Raw genomic sequence first — 15,347 nt, forward strand, 5'->3', positions numbered from 1 at the left:
TGGTTGCTAAATATTGACTTTTTTGTCTGCTTGTTTTGTTATACCTTCATATAAACGTAAAGGATATTAAGGCTTTTTATGTGTGTTGGTCTAGTTCATATGTACTGCCTTTTGTAGTCTGTTATCTGTGAAACTTTCTCGGCTGCCGAGTCTTTCTTCCTGCAATTCTGCCTTTTCTGTTGGTTTTTCAATTGGGGGTGTATGGCTATTCTTTCTTGTTTGATTGTCAGAAATAGTTGGCAGGAGATATACCTCCCTTGATGAGTATAATGTGAAGTGGTGGGTTTTTTCTGGGTTTTGTTTTGTTTTTGATTTTATGAATATTCATGAATATTATGAATGGAGAGAGAGAGGGAGAGAGAGTCATGCAGTGATGGAGAGGGAGAGAGAGAGAGAGATTTGTTTTGATATGACCTTGTCTTGATTATTATGAGTTGACTATCTGCGCCTCAATATTTTATTTATGTTCTTACGTTGTATGTTGTATGTTGTAATGCTGATCGAGTTTCTCGTTGAGATAATAAAGTGGTCTATGTCTATGACCTATGTTACCTCTCTCCCTCTTAGCAAAATCATGAGGCCTGTCATTTTATGCCTAGTTCTGCAACAGTACTCTCATTCCCAGTGTTGTACAATGTAAATACATGTATATGCTCATGCACCTTGAATATATTGTATTACGTGCATCAGCCCTGCTTACTCCAAATAGTTTCTTCCTTTCTATCTCCACCTTCCTGTGTATTCCTTTGTCTGTGTGTTTTTCATTTTCGACAAGAATGATATGTCTTTTATGATTTCTCAATTAATGTCAGCGACTATGGGTTTTGCCTTCCGCAGGATTGTGAGCTACTTTTTTAAACATACGCACGTGGCTATATATATTTGTTTCAGTATTTCTGTGGTAGTTATTGTTGTTCCTTCTTTATCACTGGACTCTGCTCATGCTATTTGTTTCAGTATTTCTGTGGTAGTTATTGTTGTTCCTTCTTTATCACTGGACTCTGCTCATGCTATTTGTTTCAGTATTTCTGTGGTAGTTATTGTGATCCTTCTTTATCACTGGACTCTGCTCATGCTATTTGTTTCAGTATTTCTGTGGTAGTTATTGTGATCCTTCTTTATCACTGGACTCTGCTCATATGCTATTTGTTTCAGTATTTCTGTGGTAGTTATTGTTGTTCCTTCTTTATCACTGGATTCTGCTCATATGCTATTTGTTTCAGTATTTCTGTGGTAGTTATTGTTGTTCCTTCTTTATCACTGGACTCTGCTCATGCTATTTGTTTCAGTATTTCTGTGGTAGTTATTGTTGTTCCTTCTTTATCACTGGGCTCTGCTCATATGCTATTTGTTTCAGTATTTCTGTGGTAGTTATTGTTGTTCCTTCTTTATCACTGGACTCTGCTCATGCTATTTGTTTCAGTATTTCTGTGGTAGTTATTGTTGTTCCTTCTTTATCACTGGACTCTGCTCATGCTATTTTTTCCACCATGATGATACATAAATAATAATGGAGAGAGAAAATGTGAATGTTGTTCATTTAATATAAAGGAATGAAAGTGACTTAAGAAAACAAGAAGCACTTCTTTGTTGTTGCAGAAAACCCATTGGAAAGTAGGTCAAATTTTGTTATAAGATCACAGCGGGGGTTTGATTGTTTTGTGGCTGGGAACATAACACAAGTAGTCGAGGCGTTGTTTTATTGTAAAATTCATAATATTTTGAGAGATGATTTGTTAGATGTTTCATTTTTGGATAAATGTTTTACATTAGGGAATGTTTATGAGGTGATTTTTCTGATTTGTTTGAAAATACTTTTAACCAGATAGTTTCATTTGATAATGAGTATATAATTGTTGGCGGTGATTGGAATGTTGTGTTGAACCCTAAGATTGACTCGAGTCAACCATCTAGAGTGTGGAGGGATAGGAGTTGACAGAAAATGGTTGATTTTATGGATTTTAAGTATAACCTTATTTGGTGTCTGTCCTCTTCTTTGCTGGTTTCTTCTTTTTCTTTCTGTTGTTTCTTCTTGTATTAGTATTGTATTTGCTGACGAAGACAATCGTCGAAACCGGTTCAATTAATTGTTCGTGTTTCTCGTACTGGTGAGTTAATTTTCACTGTTATTTTGTTCTTGTTCTTCTCATCTGCAGTCTTTTGTTCCTATTCAAGTTCCTTTTTTTTATATATTTTTTTTATAGAGTCTTGAATAAGGATTTAAGACAGTATATATGGTTCTCAAAGAAGTCGATTTGATTTTGTTTCTGTTTCAGGACAGTTGATGTTGTTGATAAATGAGGTAAAGATTGATGTTGGGTATTATTCTGATCATTCCCCTGTGTGTCTTTCGCTTATCATAAACTAACTAAGAGACATTGACCAATGTGGAAATTTAACAACTCTCTCCTTAGAGATAATAACTTTGTCAGGTTGGTAAAACAAATTATATTGGATTAAAAGATAATATACAGAGAGCGCCATTTTGGAAAGTTTTCTGACGATTTGGACCTTAAAAAGTTCAAGGGACATTAATTTAGAAACACCTGCAATGATTTGCTCAAAACTGCTCCAAAACTATGCCAAATAATTAAATGAATTTTAATCAGCAAGCAGTTTGCTTTGCCAAGCTCCCCTGTCAGGAGTCCGGACTTCCGGTCGTCATCATTTTATTTAGTTTTCATAGATACCCATTCGTCAAAGCAGATTAAGACAGTTGTATTGAGGAAGTCAATCCTACAGTCTAGCTAACGCATGCAAATTCCGTGCCATACAGGGCTAAAACGCTTCGCATAATGTAAACAAACACAATGTCCGTTGGAGAATATCATGGTCTGCAATGACTACCAAACACAGCATTCAGATTTGAAAAATAGAACGCTCAAACATTAATTCTAAGACCTTCCTCGTGTGTGTTGTCATCTATTCAACTCCCAAAACGAACTCTGTAGCTCTTGGCTCAATTTCAAATCTATATCTCTAGGATAAGTGCATGAAATACTCAGGGTCGAAAGGTAGGATGCAAAAATCCACGTCTATGTTACAAAGAGATGATGGAAAAATTATTCATGATAGTGATGTAATAGTGAAGGAAGTACAATCATATTATGAGGATTTAAATACATTTGAAAAAAATTATGTTCTATGTAATGAAATTGATCAGAATTTGACAGATGAAAAACAATATTCACTTGAAGGCCTCATTAAAAAGTCCTCTGTTGAGTTGAAAGCAGCAGTAAAGCGGTTGAAAAATTATAAGAGCCTAGGATCTGACGATTATACTGCTGAATTTTAAAGTTTTTCTTTCAAGATAAGGGCCAATTCATGCTCAGATCAATGTGCATTTTTGAATGGTGAGATGTAGGAACGTTACTCAACGACAATTAAGGCATGACATACATAACCTGCATTCCTAAAGATAGTAAAGATACGACTCTCTTGAATAATCTTGTTGAATGTTGTATATAAACTGGCTTCTTTTTGTAATGCTGAGTGCATAAAGTCTGTTTTACCTAAAACCAGACTGCAACACGGTGGCCTAGTGGTAAGGCGTCCGCCCAGTGATCGGGAGGTCGTGGGTTCGAACCCCGGCCGGGTCATACCTAAGACTTTAAAATTGGCAATCTAGTGACTGCTCCGCCTGGCGTCTGGCATTATGGGGTTAGTGCTAGGACTGGTTGGTCAGGTGTCAGAATAATGTGACTGGGTGAGACATGAAGCCTGTGCTGCGACTTCTGTCTTGTGTGTGGCGCACGTTAAATGTCATAGCAGCACCGCCCTGATATCACCCTTCGTGGTGGACTGGGCGTTAAGCAAACAAATAAACAAACAAACAAACCTAAAACCAGAAAGGATGTTGTTATTTAGGCACGCTTTATCTGAAAAAGTATTCAACTCTTATATGATATGCTTATGTGACAGGGTGAACAGTGTCACCGGTGTAAGTTACAAAATACATGTAAAAGAGAAGTAGAACCGAGCTGGTAATGCTAATTTGCATTTTGTTTGGTAAATAAGAGTTAAGCAGTTCTATCTCTGTTGCTAGTGTTTGTAGTTTATGTTGCTGACTATCTGTGTTCTTTGTGAATTAATTTTTCTTTAAACTGTAAGTGCTGGAACGCACCTGCTATCTTACACCAGCTGCAAGCAATTATCAGTCTGTCCAGTTGAAAACAAGTTCCTTAATCTCTTTGAAGTAGACCGACCCCTTGTGTCTGAGGGACAGGACCGGGTAGCCTGCCGGTGGTATTTTGCAATGTAATGTGCCTGACGCCATGCCTCGGGGGATAGCGGGGAAGTTTCAAGTATGTGTGAATTCCTTTGTTAAGGGTGGGTCGAAGAAGCGTGCCAGCTCAGCTGGAAGGTGGTCAGTTGTTTACCCCCACCCCCATTATTCTCTTGTCTTTAACCAATGAAACGTAATTACTGCTAGGAATATTGTTGTTGCTAATGGTCACAGAGATTTTGATTGGATATTGAGTGATGTCTGCTACCCTAGCTACAGTTGGATTATGTGTGTACATGCTAGAGTGAGACAGAGAACTTCGAGAGACACGAGAGAGAGAGAGTGGACATGTTTTTTTGTAGTGTGCTCCACTAACTGAGGAGATGTAGTCAACATTGTAGCCATCGGTTTCGTTTGGTTGGCGAGGGAAGCGGAGGAGAGATGTTGATACAGGAATAAAGAATGCAGTGCCAGTTATATTTGCTGCTGAACTTGTCTTTTCAGTTGTGGAAGGAATGGAGAGACTTGAAAGACGTGTATGTCTTTGTGTCCGCAAGTGAAAGTCCAGTGAGTCCGGCTATACACAAATTCTTATCATAACATCAAATCATCATTGATTAAATTTTCATCTTTTTGTAACTTGCATGCTGATTAGTAATCGATTTTGTTTCATTTTCATGTTTTTCAAACCTGGTTACACTTGTAAATTTATACTGAAAAGACCGGCACGGTTGGCCTAGTGGTAAGGCGTCCGCCCCGTGATCGGGAGGTCGTGGGTTCGAACCCCGGCCGAGTCATACCTAAGACTTTAAAATTGGCAATCTAGTGGCTGCTCCGCCTGGCGTCTGGCATTATGGGGTTAGTGCTAGGACTGGTTGGTCCGGTGTCAGAATAATGTGACTGGGTGAGACATGAAGCCTGTGCTGCGACTTCTGTCTTGTGTGTGGCGCACGTTATATGTCAAAGCAGCACCGCCCTGATATGGCCCTTCGTGGTCGGCTGGGCGTTAAGCAAACAAACAAACAAAAATACTGAAAAGAAAAGAATACCTGGTCTATTTCTTATGGTTGATTTTGCCAAGGCGTTCGATTGTATAGCTTGGCCATTTGTAGAAAAAAGCCCTTAAGAACTTTAATTTTGGAGTTGATATTAGAAAGTGGGTCTCTACTTTTTATTGTAATATTAAGTCATGTGATAGTCAGTGAATGGCCAGCATTCTGGTTGGTTTGAAGTACAACGCGGAAATAGACAAGGAGATTCTCTGTTGCTATATCTATACCTTATTTGTGCAATTTTTTTTATTGATTATGGTTCGCCAGAATGTACAGATTAAAATTAAAGGAATTAAGATAGCAGATAAAGATCAACACTCTTGTCACAATTTGCTGACGATACTACATTTTTTCTTGATAGCTCAAGAGAATCCTTCATTGCTTGTATTCACAATTTAAAGTATTTCTCATTATTATCAGGGTTCAAGATAAATTATGAGAAAAGTAAAGTGGTTTGAATTGGATCTCTCATACATTCGAAGAAGCGATTCATGCCAGACTTGAATTTGACATGGAATCCTGCTACATTGTACATAAAGAGTTCTTTGCATTATTTTTTCTGTAAATGTTTATGAAATTGTACAGTTAAATTATGAAAATGAGTTAATTGAAATTCGCAAAATGTTGAATTCCTGGTCAAGAAAATGTTGACCCTTCAGTAAATTTACAGTAATAAAAACCATGGTCTTATCTAGAGTCACACAACTATTTATAAATTTACCAGACCCACACAAGGATTTTCTTGTGGATTTGAGTGTTGCTTTGTTTCCTTTTTATGGGACCAGAAACCAGATAAAATTAAAACAAGAAGAGCAAACGCTCGATCGAGTCACTTTCGCAGTTCTGAATATTATATGAGGCATCAGATGGACAGGAAGAAATTGCTATTCACAACACAATACAGATGTAAATAATTTGATGTAAAGAATAATCCTATAAAGTTTGAATCAAATCCGATGAATAGTTTCAGAGATATGATATTTCAATTTTTTTCCTTCAAGACATACCTGTGACCTTGAAAAAGGTCAAAGGTCACCAAAGCAGACGTCAAAGTGTAGAGGTCACTGGGAGTCACGTTCACATAAAATTTGAGCCCGGTCACTTTTATAGTTTCCGAGAAAAGCCCAACGTTAAGTTGTGTGTTGCCGAACAGAAAAGGCTAGTTATCTCCCTTGTTTTTCTGATAACGTTCGTAAAAGGCTACAGATGTAAATACTTTGATGTAAAGAATAATCCTACAAAGTTTCAATCACATCCGATGAACTTTGTCAAAGATATAAAATGTCTAATTTTTCCTTTGACGCTGACCTGTGACCTTGAAAAAGGTCAAAGGTCAACGAAACCATCGTTAAAGTGTAGAGGTCATTGGAGGTCACGACTAAACAAAATATGAGCCGGATCGCTTTGATAGTTTCCGAGAAAAGTCCAACGTTAAGGTGGTGTCTACGGACGGCCGGCCGGACGGCCGGCCGGACAGACTAACACTGACCGATTACATAGAGTCACTTTTTCTCAAGTGACTCAAAAAATTAGCTGTTAAAGTCATATAAAGATTGGGGAGTGAAGATGGTAGATATTTTTAGTTATTTGATTGATGAAATTGACATGGTTGAGGAGAATTTTATTTTATGATTGAAAGATTTCAAGTATTTTGCATGCAATGTGTCCATCAGTACGATACTGCTAAATCTTGTGCCAAGCGCGTGACTGCCGTAAACCAACTTGAATTACCATTGCGTTATTTCCCCTTCCAAAATGGCGGTTCAACAGGAGAATCCTTTCGAATTCCTGAAACCATGTGCGGCATTCGGCCAAGCAAACACGGTGGCCTAGTGGTAAGGCGTCCGCCCAGTGATCGGGAGGTCGTGGGTTCGAACCCCGGCCGGGTCATACCTAAGACTTTAAAATTGGCAATCTAGTGGCTGGCGTCTGGCATTATGGGGTTAGTGCTAGGACTGGTTGGTCCGGTGTCAGAATAATGTGACTGGGTGAGACATGAAACCTGTGCTGCGACTTCTGTCTTGTGTGTGGCACACGTTAAATGTCAAAGCAGCACCGCCCTGATATGGCCCTTTGTGGTCGGCTGAGCGTTAAGCAAACAAACAAACAAAATCTTTCATTTAGTTATGGATTTCAACTTTATTTTAAATAAAAATCGCACAACGAAATTGAATTTCTAAGATATAAAACAAACAAAAAACAAAAAAACACGCCTACAGGAAGGGAACCTACAGGGAATCCTCCCACATTTGATCAACATCGACCCCATCTGCATAATTAACCTTCTGCATAATTTACCTTCGTCCCAATAAGAATCTGCGATTAAGGCCCCGTCACATTTGCGTTATGCAGGGTGTCACACCTGCCTTATGCTTATGCAATGTCTTATGCGCATGAGCTTATGTCAAAATCGATCAAAAGCTTTGGACCAGCTCTATTTTTCTATGTAGACTTCATAAGGAGGAGCAAGTTGACCAATCAGGAGGGGCCAGTTCCACAACACAAAAACACAGACAGTCGCCTGCTGCGGTTGAGCCAGTGAAATTCAGAAATACAACACATTCGGGTTTCACGAAGGAGATGCCAGTCAGCTGACTGTTCATCTTTGCACGGGAAGTTGCCCGATTGCAGTGTTACTCTCCTCTAGCACCGTGGTCGGACAACCGCACCAATCCGACAGAAAATGTGATTATCCGTAGAAGCATACCTGGTGATCGATTTTTGAAATGTATCCATGGGACACAGTAATCTAGGAATAAAGTCTGGATTATGTCTTGAAGACGTCACATTATGGCGTAAGAGGGTTCGACATCAAGCAAAGGAATTACAAGAAGTCTCGGTCATTGTTATTCAGAGCAGGCTGAGACTAGTTTCTTCTTCGAAATCGACCATTTTCACGTGCGAGTGAGTAAGCGGAAGTGGTAATGTTGAACCGCGTTATGAAACGTAACGCAAGTGTGACCGCGACTTCATAAGCACAATGTAAGGCGATGCATAAGCCGTAAAACGTAACGCAAGTGTGACACCTACTTTAGAGAACCTTCCAGAATGGCTTAGTTTTGTGACCACACACACACGCCCGCATGCACACACAGCCAGGCTACAACGTTTGCCATTCCAAGGATCATGTTTAACAAATGTGAGTCAAAAATGACACCCTTGATGAAACCGACATCGTAAATAAAGTCAGGAATGTATAATATTGATCAACCTTGGACTCCTTGTAAGTGGCCATGCGCAGGTAGGTGAAGAAGGCAAGCCGCGTGACCTCATCATGGAGTCTACGGTTGTCTCCTGTCAGTTCATTGTCCACGTCATAGGGTCTGTACAGACAGACACTAAACTCAGTTCAAATGATTAATTACACCAGCTTGATAAAAAAAATATCAACTTTTTTCTCTCACTTTTACACAGTACAGTAGGAGGCAAAAGAAGCCGCCACAGTCACGCCCACTGTTGCAAGTAATTTTATTGTTGTTTTCAAACTGCTGTAAAATATGAACCAGATAAGGCACATCACGTGAAGCCAAATTTCTACATTTAGTTAAGCTGTCGAACTCACCGAATGAAACTGAACGCACTGCATTTTTTCACCAAGACCGTATATCATCTCCAGTCCCCCCCTCATTGAAAAGGCAGTAAAACGAGCGTAGCGCGGTAGTGGTTGCACTGAGCAGGATTGCACGCATTTCTGTATCTCTATTTATTTATTTATTTATTTATTTATTTACGAGGATTTATATCGCGCACGTATCTCACCACACAAGGCGACTCAAGGCGCATGTTACCTATTAATGCCGTGTGAGATGGAATTTTTTACACAATATATCACGCATTCACTTCGGCCAGTAGATCAACAGCCTATAGGCGCTGCATCCACCTTTCACGGCCTATTATTCCAGGTCACACGGGTATTTTGGTGGACATTTTTATCTACGCCTATACAATTTTGCCAGGAAAGACCCTTTTGTCAATCGTGGGATCTTTAACGTGCATACCCCAATGTAGTGTACACGAATGGACCTCGGTTTATCGTCTCATTCTTTTTACCTTTCTGAGTCTGGGGATATCTCATACCCAGGAACCCTCATGTGAAGTTTTATAAAAATCTGTGCAAGAGTTCTCTCTGAAACGCTCTACACACACACACACAGACTTAAACCACCACCACCCTCGTCTTGATTCCCTGTCTATGTTAAAACATTTACTAGATTTAGTCAAAACTTGACTAAATGTAAAAACAGATTCATGGAGGATATATATTAATTCACACGCTTTTCTTCTTTGCCACTACTAAAGCAAATGTGTGCAAGATTGTATGTTACACGCTTTGGAGCATGGCAAAAACGGAGTCAAACTCGCAATCATCACCCCAAAAGCCCAAAAGTAGCTTTCATTTCTCCAGCTTTTATCTTTTCTTCTCTTCAAAAAATCGACAACACCGAGAATACTGCAAATGACATCCCACCCGACAGTACTCTTTTTATACGTGAGTTTAGCTGCCATTCGAAATCGGCTCGCTCATGGTCTCAATTATGAAGGACAGAGTTCTGAACATTGAAGACAAACATACCGACAAGAACAAACATTTCATAAAGAATGCGATGCTTCAAAAGATACAGACTGTGACGGTGACTGTGACATCATTCACACATACCGAGACGTCATTCATAGTTGTTCGGTCACTTCCGTGAAAGTAGATCTCTCAACAATCATGGGTTAGCTAGGCTGTCAAAGCGTGAGTACTCAAAACGTGTTTGTTCTCTCCTCTGTTGAAGCTATGAGACATAAATGCAATTCAGACTTGGTCGTGTGACAGAGTTTTCTTCCACACTCGATTAGTTGATGTCTAACTCAGCCTGATGGCTTCGTTAAACAATCAACGTAATCTCGTGTGGAAGAAAACGTCTGTCACACGACCAAGTCTGAATAGCAGGTACTGGCTGTACAATTCATTTATGGTTTTTAAGCATTGTCCTTGTAACCTTTTCAACAATTTCTGAAATACAGGGTATTGCGCCTTTCTTTTTCCTCTAACTGTACATTCATATTAATTGCACAGACTAACAGGTACACCACAGCTGTCACAGAAATCAAAACATATTTCATTGACACAGTATTCAGTGAACCAAATGAAAGTTTCACAGTGTATGGCTGCCTAAATCGTGGGGTAAAAATGGTCATGTGCGTAAAAACCCAGTCATGCAAAAAACATGAGTGTATGTGGGAGTTTCAGTCAATGAACGCAGAAGAAGAAGAGAAGAAATAAGAAAGTACACGTATGCTCTGTTCATCTACTTTCAGAACTCTGTGTTGAGATGTCACGCCAAGAAATTGTTCCTAAATCCACGGCACAAACCTTGAACAGGAAATAACTGCATATATTTTGGACCTGCATCTTCTGGTTATTCCCTTAGATTATATAAAAACTGAAACTGATTGACTAGAATTTGCAATACTGCCACACTCCTTAACTAATAAAGCAAAATCAACAATAACAACACTTTATTGTCCATTAAAATATTACATAACAAGAAAAGCAAATGCTTACAAGACTCCTTTGTCATTTCCCATTACAAGTGAAACCCCCTTTTAACACCCTCCCTCTCCCCATCTCATAGAAGACTCCCTCCCTTCTTACTCCCCCCCCCCTCCCCCAACCATCCTACCCAATATAAGACTCCCTCCCTTCTTACTCCCCCCCCCTCCCCCAACCATCCTACCCAATAGAAGACTCCCTCCCTTTTCAATCTCCCAATCCCCGATTAGACCTTCCACCCATTGAAGACCCAACATCTAGTTGACTGTACACACACAATTGAGGAAAGAATGGACTCTTAAACAGTACATCTGATTACTAGAGTAGAATTTACCTGGGAGAATAGCGAAGAAAGGAATCAAGCATCTGGTGGAGAGACTCATCAAAAATCACCTGCAATATAATAGCAAAAGGTTACCATGCAGCTGAAAATCACATTTTAGATTGATGTCATGTTCTCTCCCACTGTTCTCCTTACTCTGTTTACATTAAGTCAAGATTTGACTAAATGTTTTCCCACCGAACATTATAGGCCAGTCATTGCAAGCCTGAAACAGATTAACATCAGCACGTGTGGATTGTTTGTTTGACACTAAAAGCAAGACGACTGTGACCCGTGTCAGTCTTCAGATCTTCGGGTTTCCGCTAGCCAAGCCTATTGCCACATGTATAAGGCTCAGTGATGGCTGGTTTCCAGTGTTGATCTTTTAGTTTCAGACCAACAGATTGACTAAATGTTTTAATATCACTTCATGCAACTTGCTCAATCCATAAGCTGAACTGCCAGGCAGTCATCTTTTCTCTTTCATTTATTTTTACACATGTGTGTGTGTGTGTGTGTGTGTGTGTGTGTGTGTGTGTGTGTGTTTGTGCGTGCGTCTGTGAGAGAGACACAGACAGAGGGAGATAAGAGAGATTTAATACAAATGTTTGATCATATATATATAAGCTAGTGGCCTAGCTCTTGCAATGGTGTTTTTTTAGCAACAGTCCTCATAACAACATACTCCAGGGCGGAGCAGCGCCGGGCTCTGCGCCTCAACAGAGCCCATGTGACCCCCAGCGACTGGAGGTCCCTCCCGCCGAAGGTCTAAACCGCCTCGACACGCCAAGGGGCGGGTGAGGAGTACGACTGGCAGCACATCAGGACCCCCCAAGAAGCATCAGCATTGGAATGCAAAAAGAGTTCTGAACAAGAAAGTGGAACTGGAACACATCCTGCATGAGAAAAACATTAGCGTCTGATGCCTTCAGGAGACTCATCTACAGAGCAGCAAGTCCTTCAAGATCCGAGGCTACCAGTGCTTCGGGTCAGATAGAATTGATAGACACAAAGGCGGAATCCTAACTCTTGTTAGAAACAACATTCCTGCATGCGAGACAGCAGTTCACATGGAGGGAGCTGAATATCAGATGATGAGAATCAAGCTGAAGACAGCAGAGTTACACATCCTCAACTTCTCCTCCCAACAACCGCCCGCTCTGCCTTGACACCATTCAAGTCCCAGACTCAATTAATTAGCTTCCTTGCAGCCGGTGATTTCAACAGTCACTTCCAGAGTTGGGGCTACGATCACATGGACCGTCAAGGTGAAGAGATCGAAAACTGGCAGGACGACAACAAACTCATCCTCATCAACAAACCTCATGACCCCCCCCACCTTCTACTCCAGAAGTTGGCGCACCACGTCAACCCCAGACCTGGCTCTCTGCACTGAAGATGTCGACAGGGGCATCCAGCGAGAAGTAGGAGAGCAGCTCGGAGGCAGTGACCAAAGACCGGTGTTCTTAGTCATTGACAAGAGCAGTCCCACCAGTCCTATGTTCACACGCTGGAACTGCAAGAAGGCAAAGTGGGGTCTCTTCAAACACCGAACCAACTATCTCACCACAGACATCCAAGTTGAAGGAAGAGATATCAACCGTGTAGTCAGAGACTTTAACGCTGCCATCCTAAAGGCTGCTCAGGAATCCATTCCAAGAGGAGCCCGAAAGGACTACACCCCGTACTGGAGCAACCAACTACAACACGAAATGACAGAAGCCCGCGAAGAAGCAGAACAAAACCCGTCAGATAAGGCCACTCTCCGACTCCAGCAAACCAAGGCCCACTTTCTCAAGGCAAAACTCCAAGCCAGGCGCAAGAGCTGGAAGAGAAAAAACAGCAGCCCTGAACCTTGAGAAGGACGGAAAGAAACTCTGGAGGATCATGGGCCAAATCAATGACGAGCAGCAAAGAAGCCAGAAAATCATGCTAGAGGAGAATGGTGAAATGCTGACGGGGAGGAAAGCCGCAAACCGCCTTGCAGACCAGTATGCAAAGGAGAGCGATGTCCCCATCCGCATGGAACAACAGCGTGAAGCCAGAAAAGAGCAGAGAGAGCGGCCGAGTCACACCCCGCCTAGCCTGTCGGCTCCATGAAGCAGCCCTTAACACTACACGAGCTGAATCAGTCCTTGAAGAAGCTCAAAACAAAGAAATCGCCAGGGCCAGATGGAATCACCAATGAGATGCTGAAACACCTGGGAAACACTGCTGTCCTCAAACTCCTTGATGTTTTCAATCACAGCTGGGCAACAGGCACCCTTCCACAGATCTGGAGAGAAGCCTGCATGATTCCGGTCCTGAAGAAAGGGAAAGACAAAAGGAAGGCTGCAAGCTACCGCCCAATCAGCCTCACCAGCTGTGTTGTAAAATCTATGGAGAGGATAATAAACCAGCGTCTTCTCTGGTATCTCGAAACAAACTCCATTCTTGCACCAGAACAGGCAGGCTTCAGAACTTTCCGCAGCACCGAAGAACAAGCAACTTATCTCGCCCAAGAAGTAGAGGACACTTTTCAGAGACAAGAGCTTGTCTTCGCCACGTGGATAGACCTCCAAAAGGCATTTGACAAAGTCTGGACAGATGGACTTCTGGTGAAACTGCAAAGAAGGAGCGTGGCAAGCAACATGCTACAATGGATAAAGTCCTACCTCCACAACCGCCGAGCCAGAGTCGCCCTTGACGGCCTAAAAGGCAAGAAAGTTCTGCTGCGACATGGAGTCCCCCAAGGAGCCGTGCTCTCGCCGACTCTGTTCCTAGTCTTTATCAACGACCTTATGGAAACACTCTCAAACGGAATCCATGCTGACCTCTATGCTGATGACTTGGTTTTGTTTGTTTGTTTGCTTAACGCCCAGCCGACCACGAAGGGCCATATCAGGGCGGTTGATGACTTGGTGATGTGGTGTACAGAAGAACATGCCACCACAGCCACATGCAGAATGCAACTAGCAATTGACAACCTGGTTGCATGGGCAGAGGACTGTAATGTTAGCATCAACAGAAAAAAGTCCTCCACCACACTCTTCACCCTGTCTCCAAAACAGAAAGCAGGCACCATCAAGCTAGATGGAACATCCCTGAAACAGAAGAGGAAGTTACATACCTCGGCGTCACTTATGACAAGAAGCAAACATGGAGACCCCACATCCAGAAAGCTGAAGGCAAAGCGAGACGGAAGATATCCATCATGCGCAAGTTGGCAGGAACCACTTGGGGTGCCAACGAAAACATACTTAAGCGGGTATACGAAGGAGCCGTCCGACCCCACCTTGAGTACGGATCCCCAGCATGGTCGACAGCAGCGAAGTCTCACCTACAAGGCCTGGAAAAGGTGCAAAACCAGGCTCTTAGAGCCATCACTGGAGCCATGAGTCCACACCCATCAAGATCACGGAGGAGACTGTTGGGTTGCAGCCGCTCAGCGACAGAAGAGATGCCAAGATCATGGCTGAGAAGTACAAATGCCTACCCAACCACCCCATGCACCACAAGCTGGAAGGTCTCACAAAGAACCGGCTGAAGCGCAACAGTTTTGTTCATGAGAGCAAAAGACTGTCCAGAGGGTACACAGATCAGTTACCATCCACAACACTGCCCTTGAACACCTCTGACACACTTTCTTTCTTTCTTTCTTTATTTGGTGTTTAACGTCGTTTTCAACCACGAAGGTTATATCGCGACGAGGGAAAGGGGGGAGATGGGATAGGGGAAAGGGGGGAGATGGGATAGAGCCACTTGTTAAGTGTTTCTTGTTCTCAAAAGCACTAATCAAAAAATTGCTCCAGGGGCTTGCAACGTAGTACAATATATGACCTTACTGGGAGAATGCAAGTTTCCAGTACAAAGGACTAAACATTTCTTACATACTGCTTGACTAAAATCTTTACAAACATTGACTATATTCTATACAAGAACCACTTAACAAGGGTAATAAGTGAAGAATTTTATGGGTGAGAAAAGGAAAGTAAAAGGACTTTGGGGAGGCAGAAATAGAGAAGAAACAAGAAAAAGATCCTAATTAGGTTCACGGCATCGAGAGTGATGCGACCTTCTCTCAGAAGTTAGTAGAGAAGGCTCCCCCATCCACCACCCGGGGGACGCGCCTCTACGCCAATTAGGGGGCGCGAGGCTCTGACACACCCCAACCATGAAAAGACAGTCAAACAAAACTCCAAATCAAGATGACCGTCCCACAGATTGCCC

The 15,347-nt window shown here is 41.9% G+C and overlaps 1 protein-coding gene across 1 annotated transcript in view; it reads right to left on the reverse strand.

The window, feature by feature from the left end:
* Nucleotides 1-15,347, reverse strand: part of LOC138973159 (activating signal cointegrator 1 complex subunit 2-like) — a 91,121-nt gene that overhangs the window by 57,387 nt on the left and 18,387 nt on the right. The window contains exons 3-4 of the mRNA XM_070345835.1: nt 11,151-11,209; nt 8,489-8,600 (exon numbers count right to left, since the gene is read on the reverse strand). Of these exons, the coding sequence (XP_070201936.1) occupies nt 8,489-8,600; nt 11,151-11,209 (171 nt within the window). The remainder of the gene's footprint in view (nt 1-8,488; nt 8,601-11,150; nt 11,210-15,347) is intronic.

Source organism: Littorina saxatilis, linkage group LG8, assembly GCF_037325665.1.
Source record: "Littorina saxatilis isolate snail1 linkage group LG8, US_GU_Lsax_2.0, whole genome shotgun sequence".
In the NCBI taxonomy this organism is placed as follows: Eukaryota; Metazoa; Mollusca; class Gastropoda; order Littorinimorpha; family Littorinidae; genus Littorina; species Littorina saxatilis.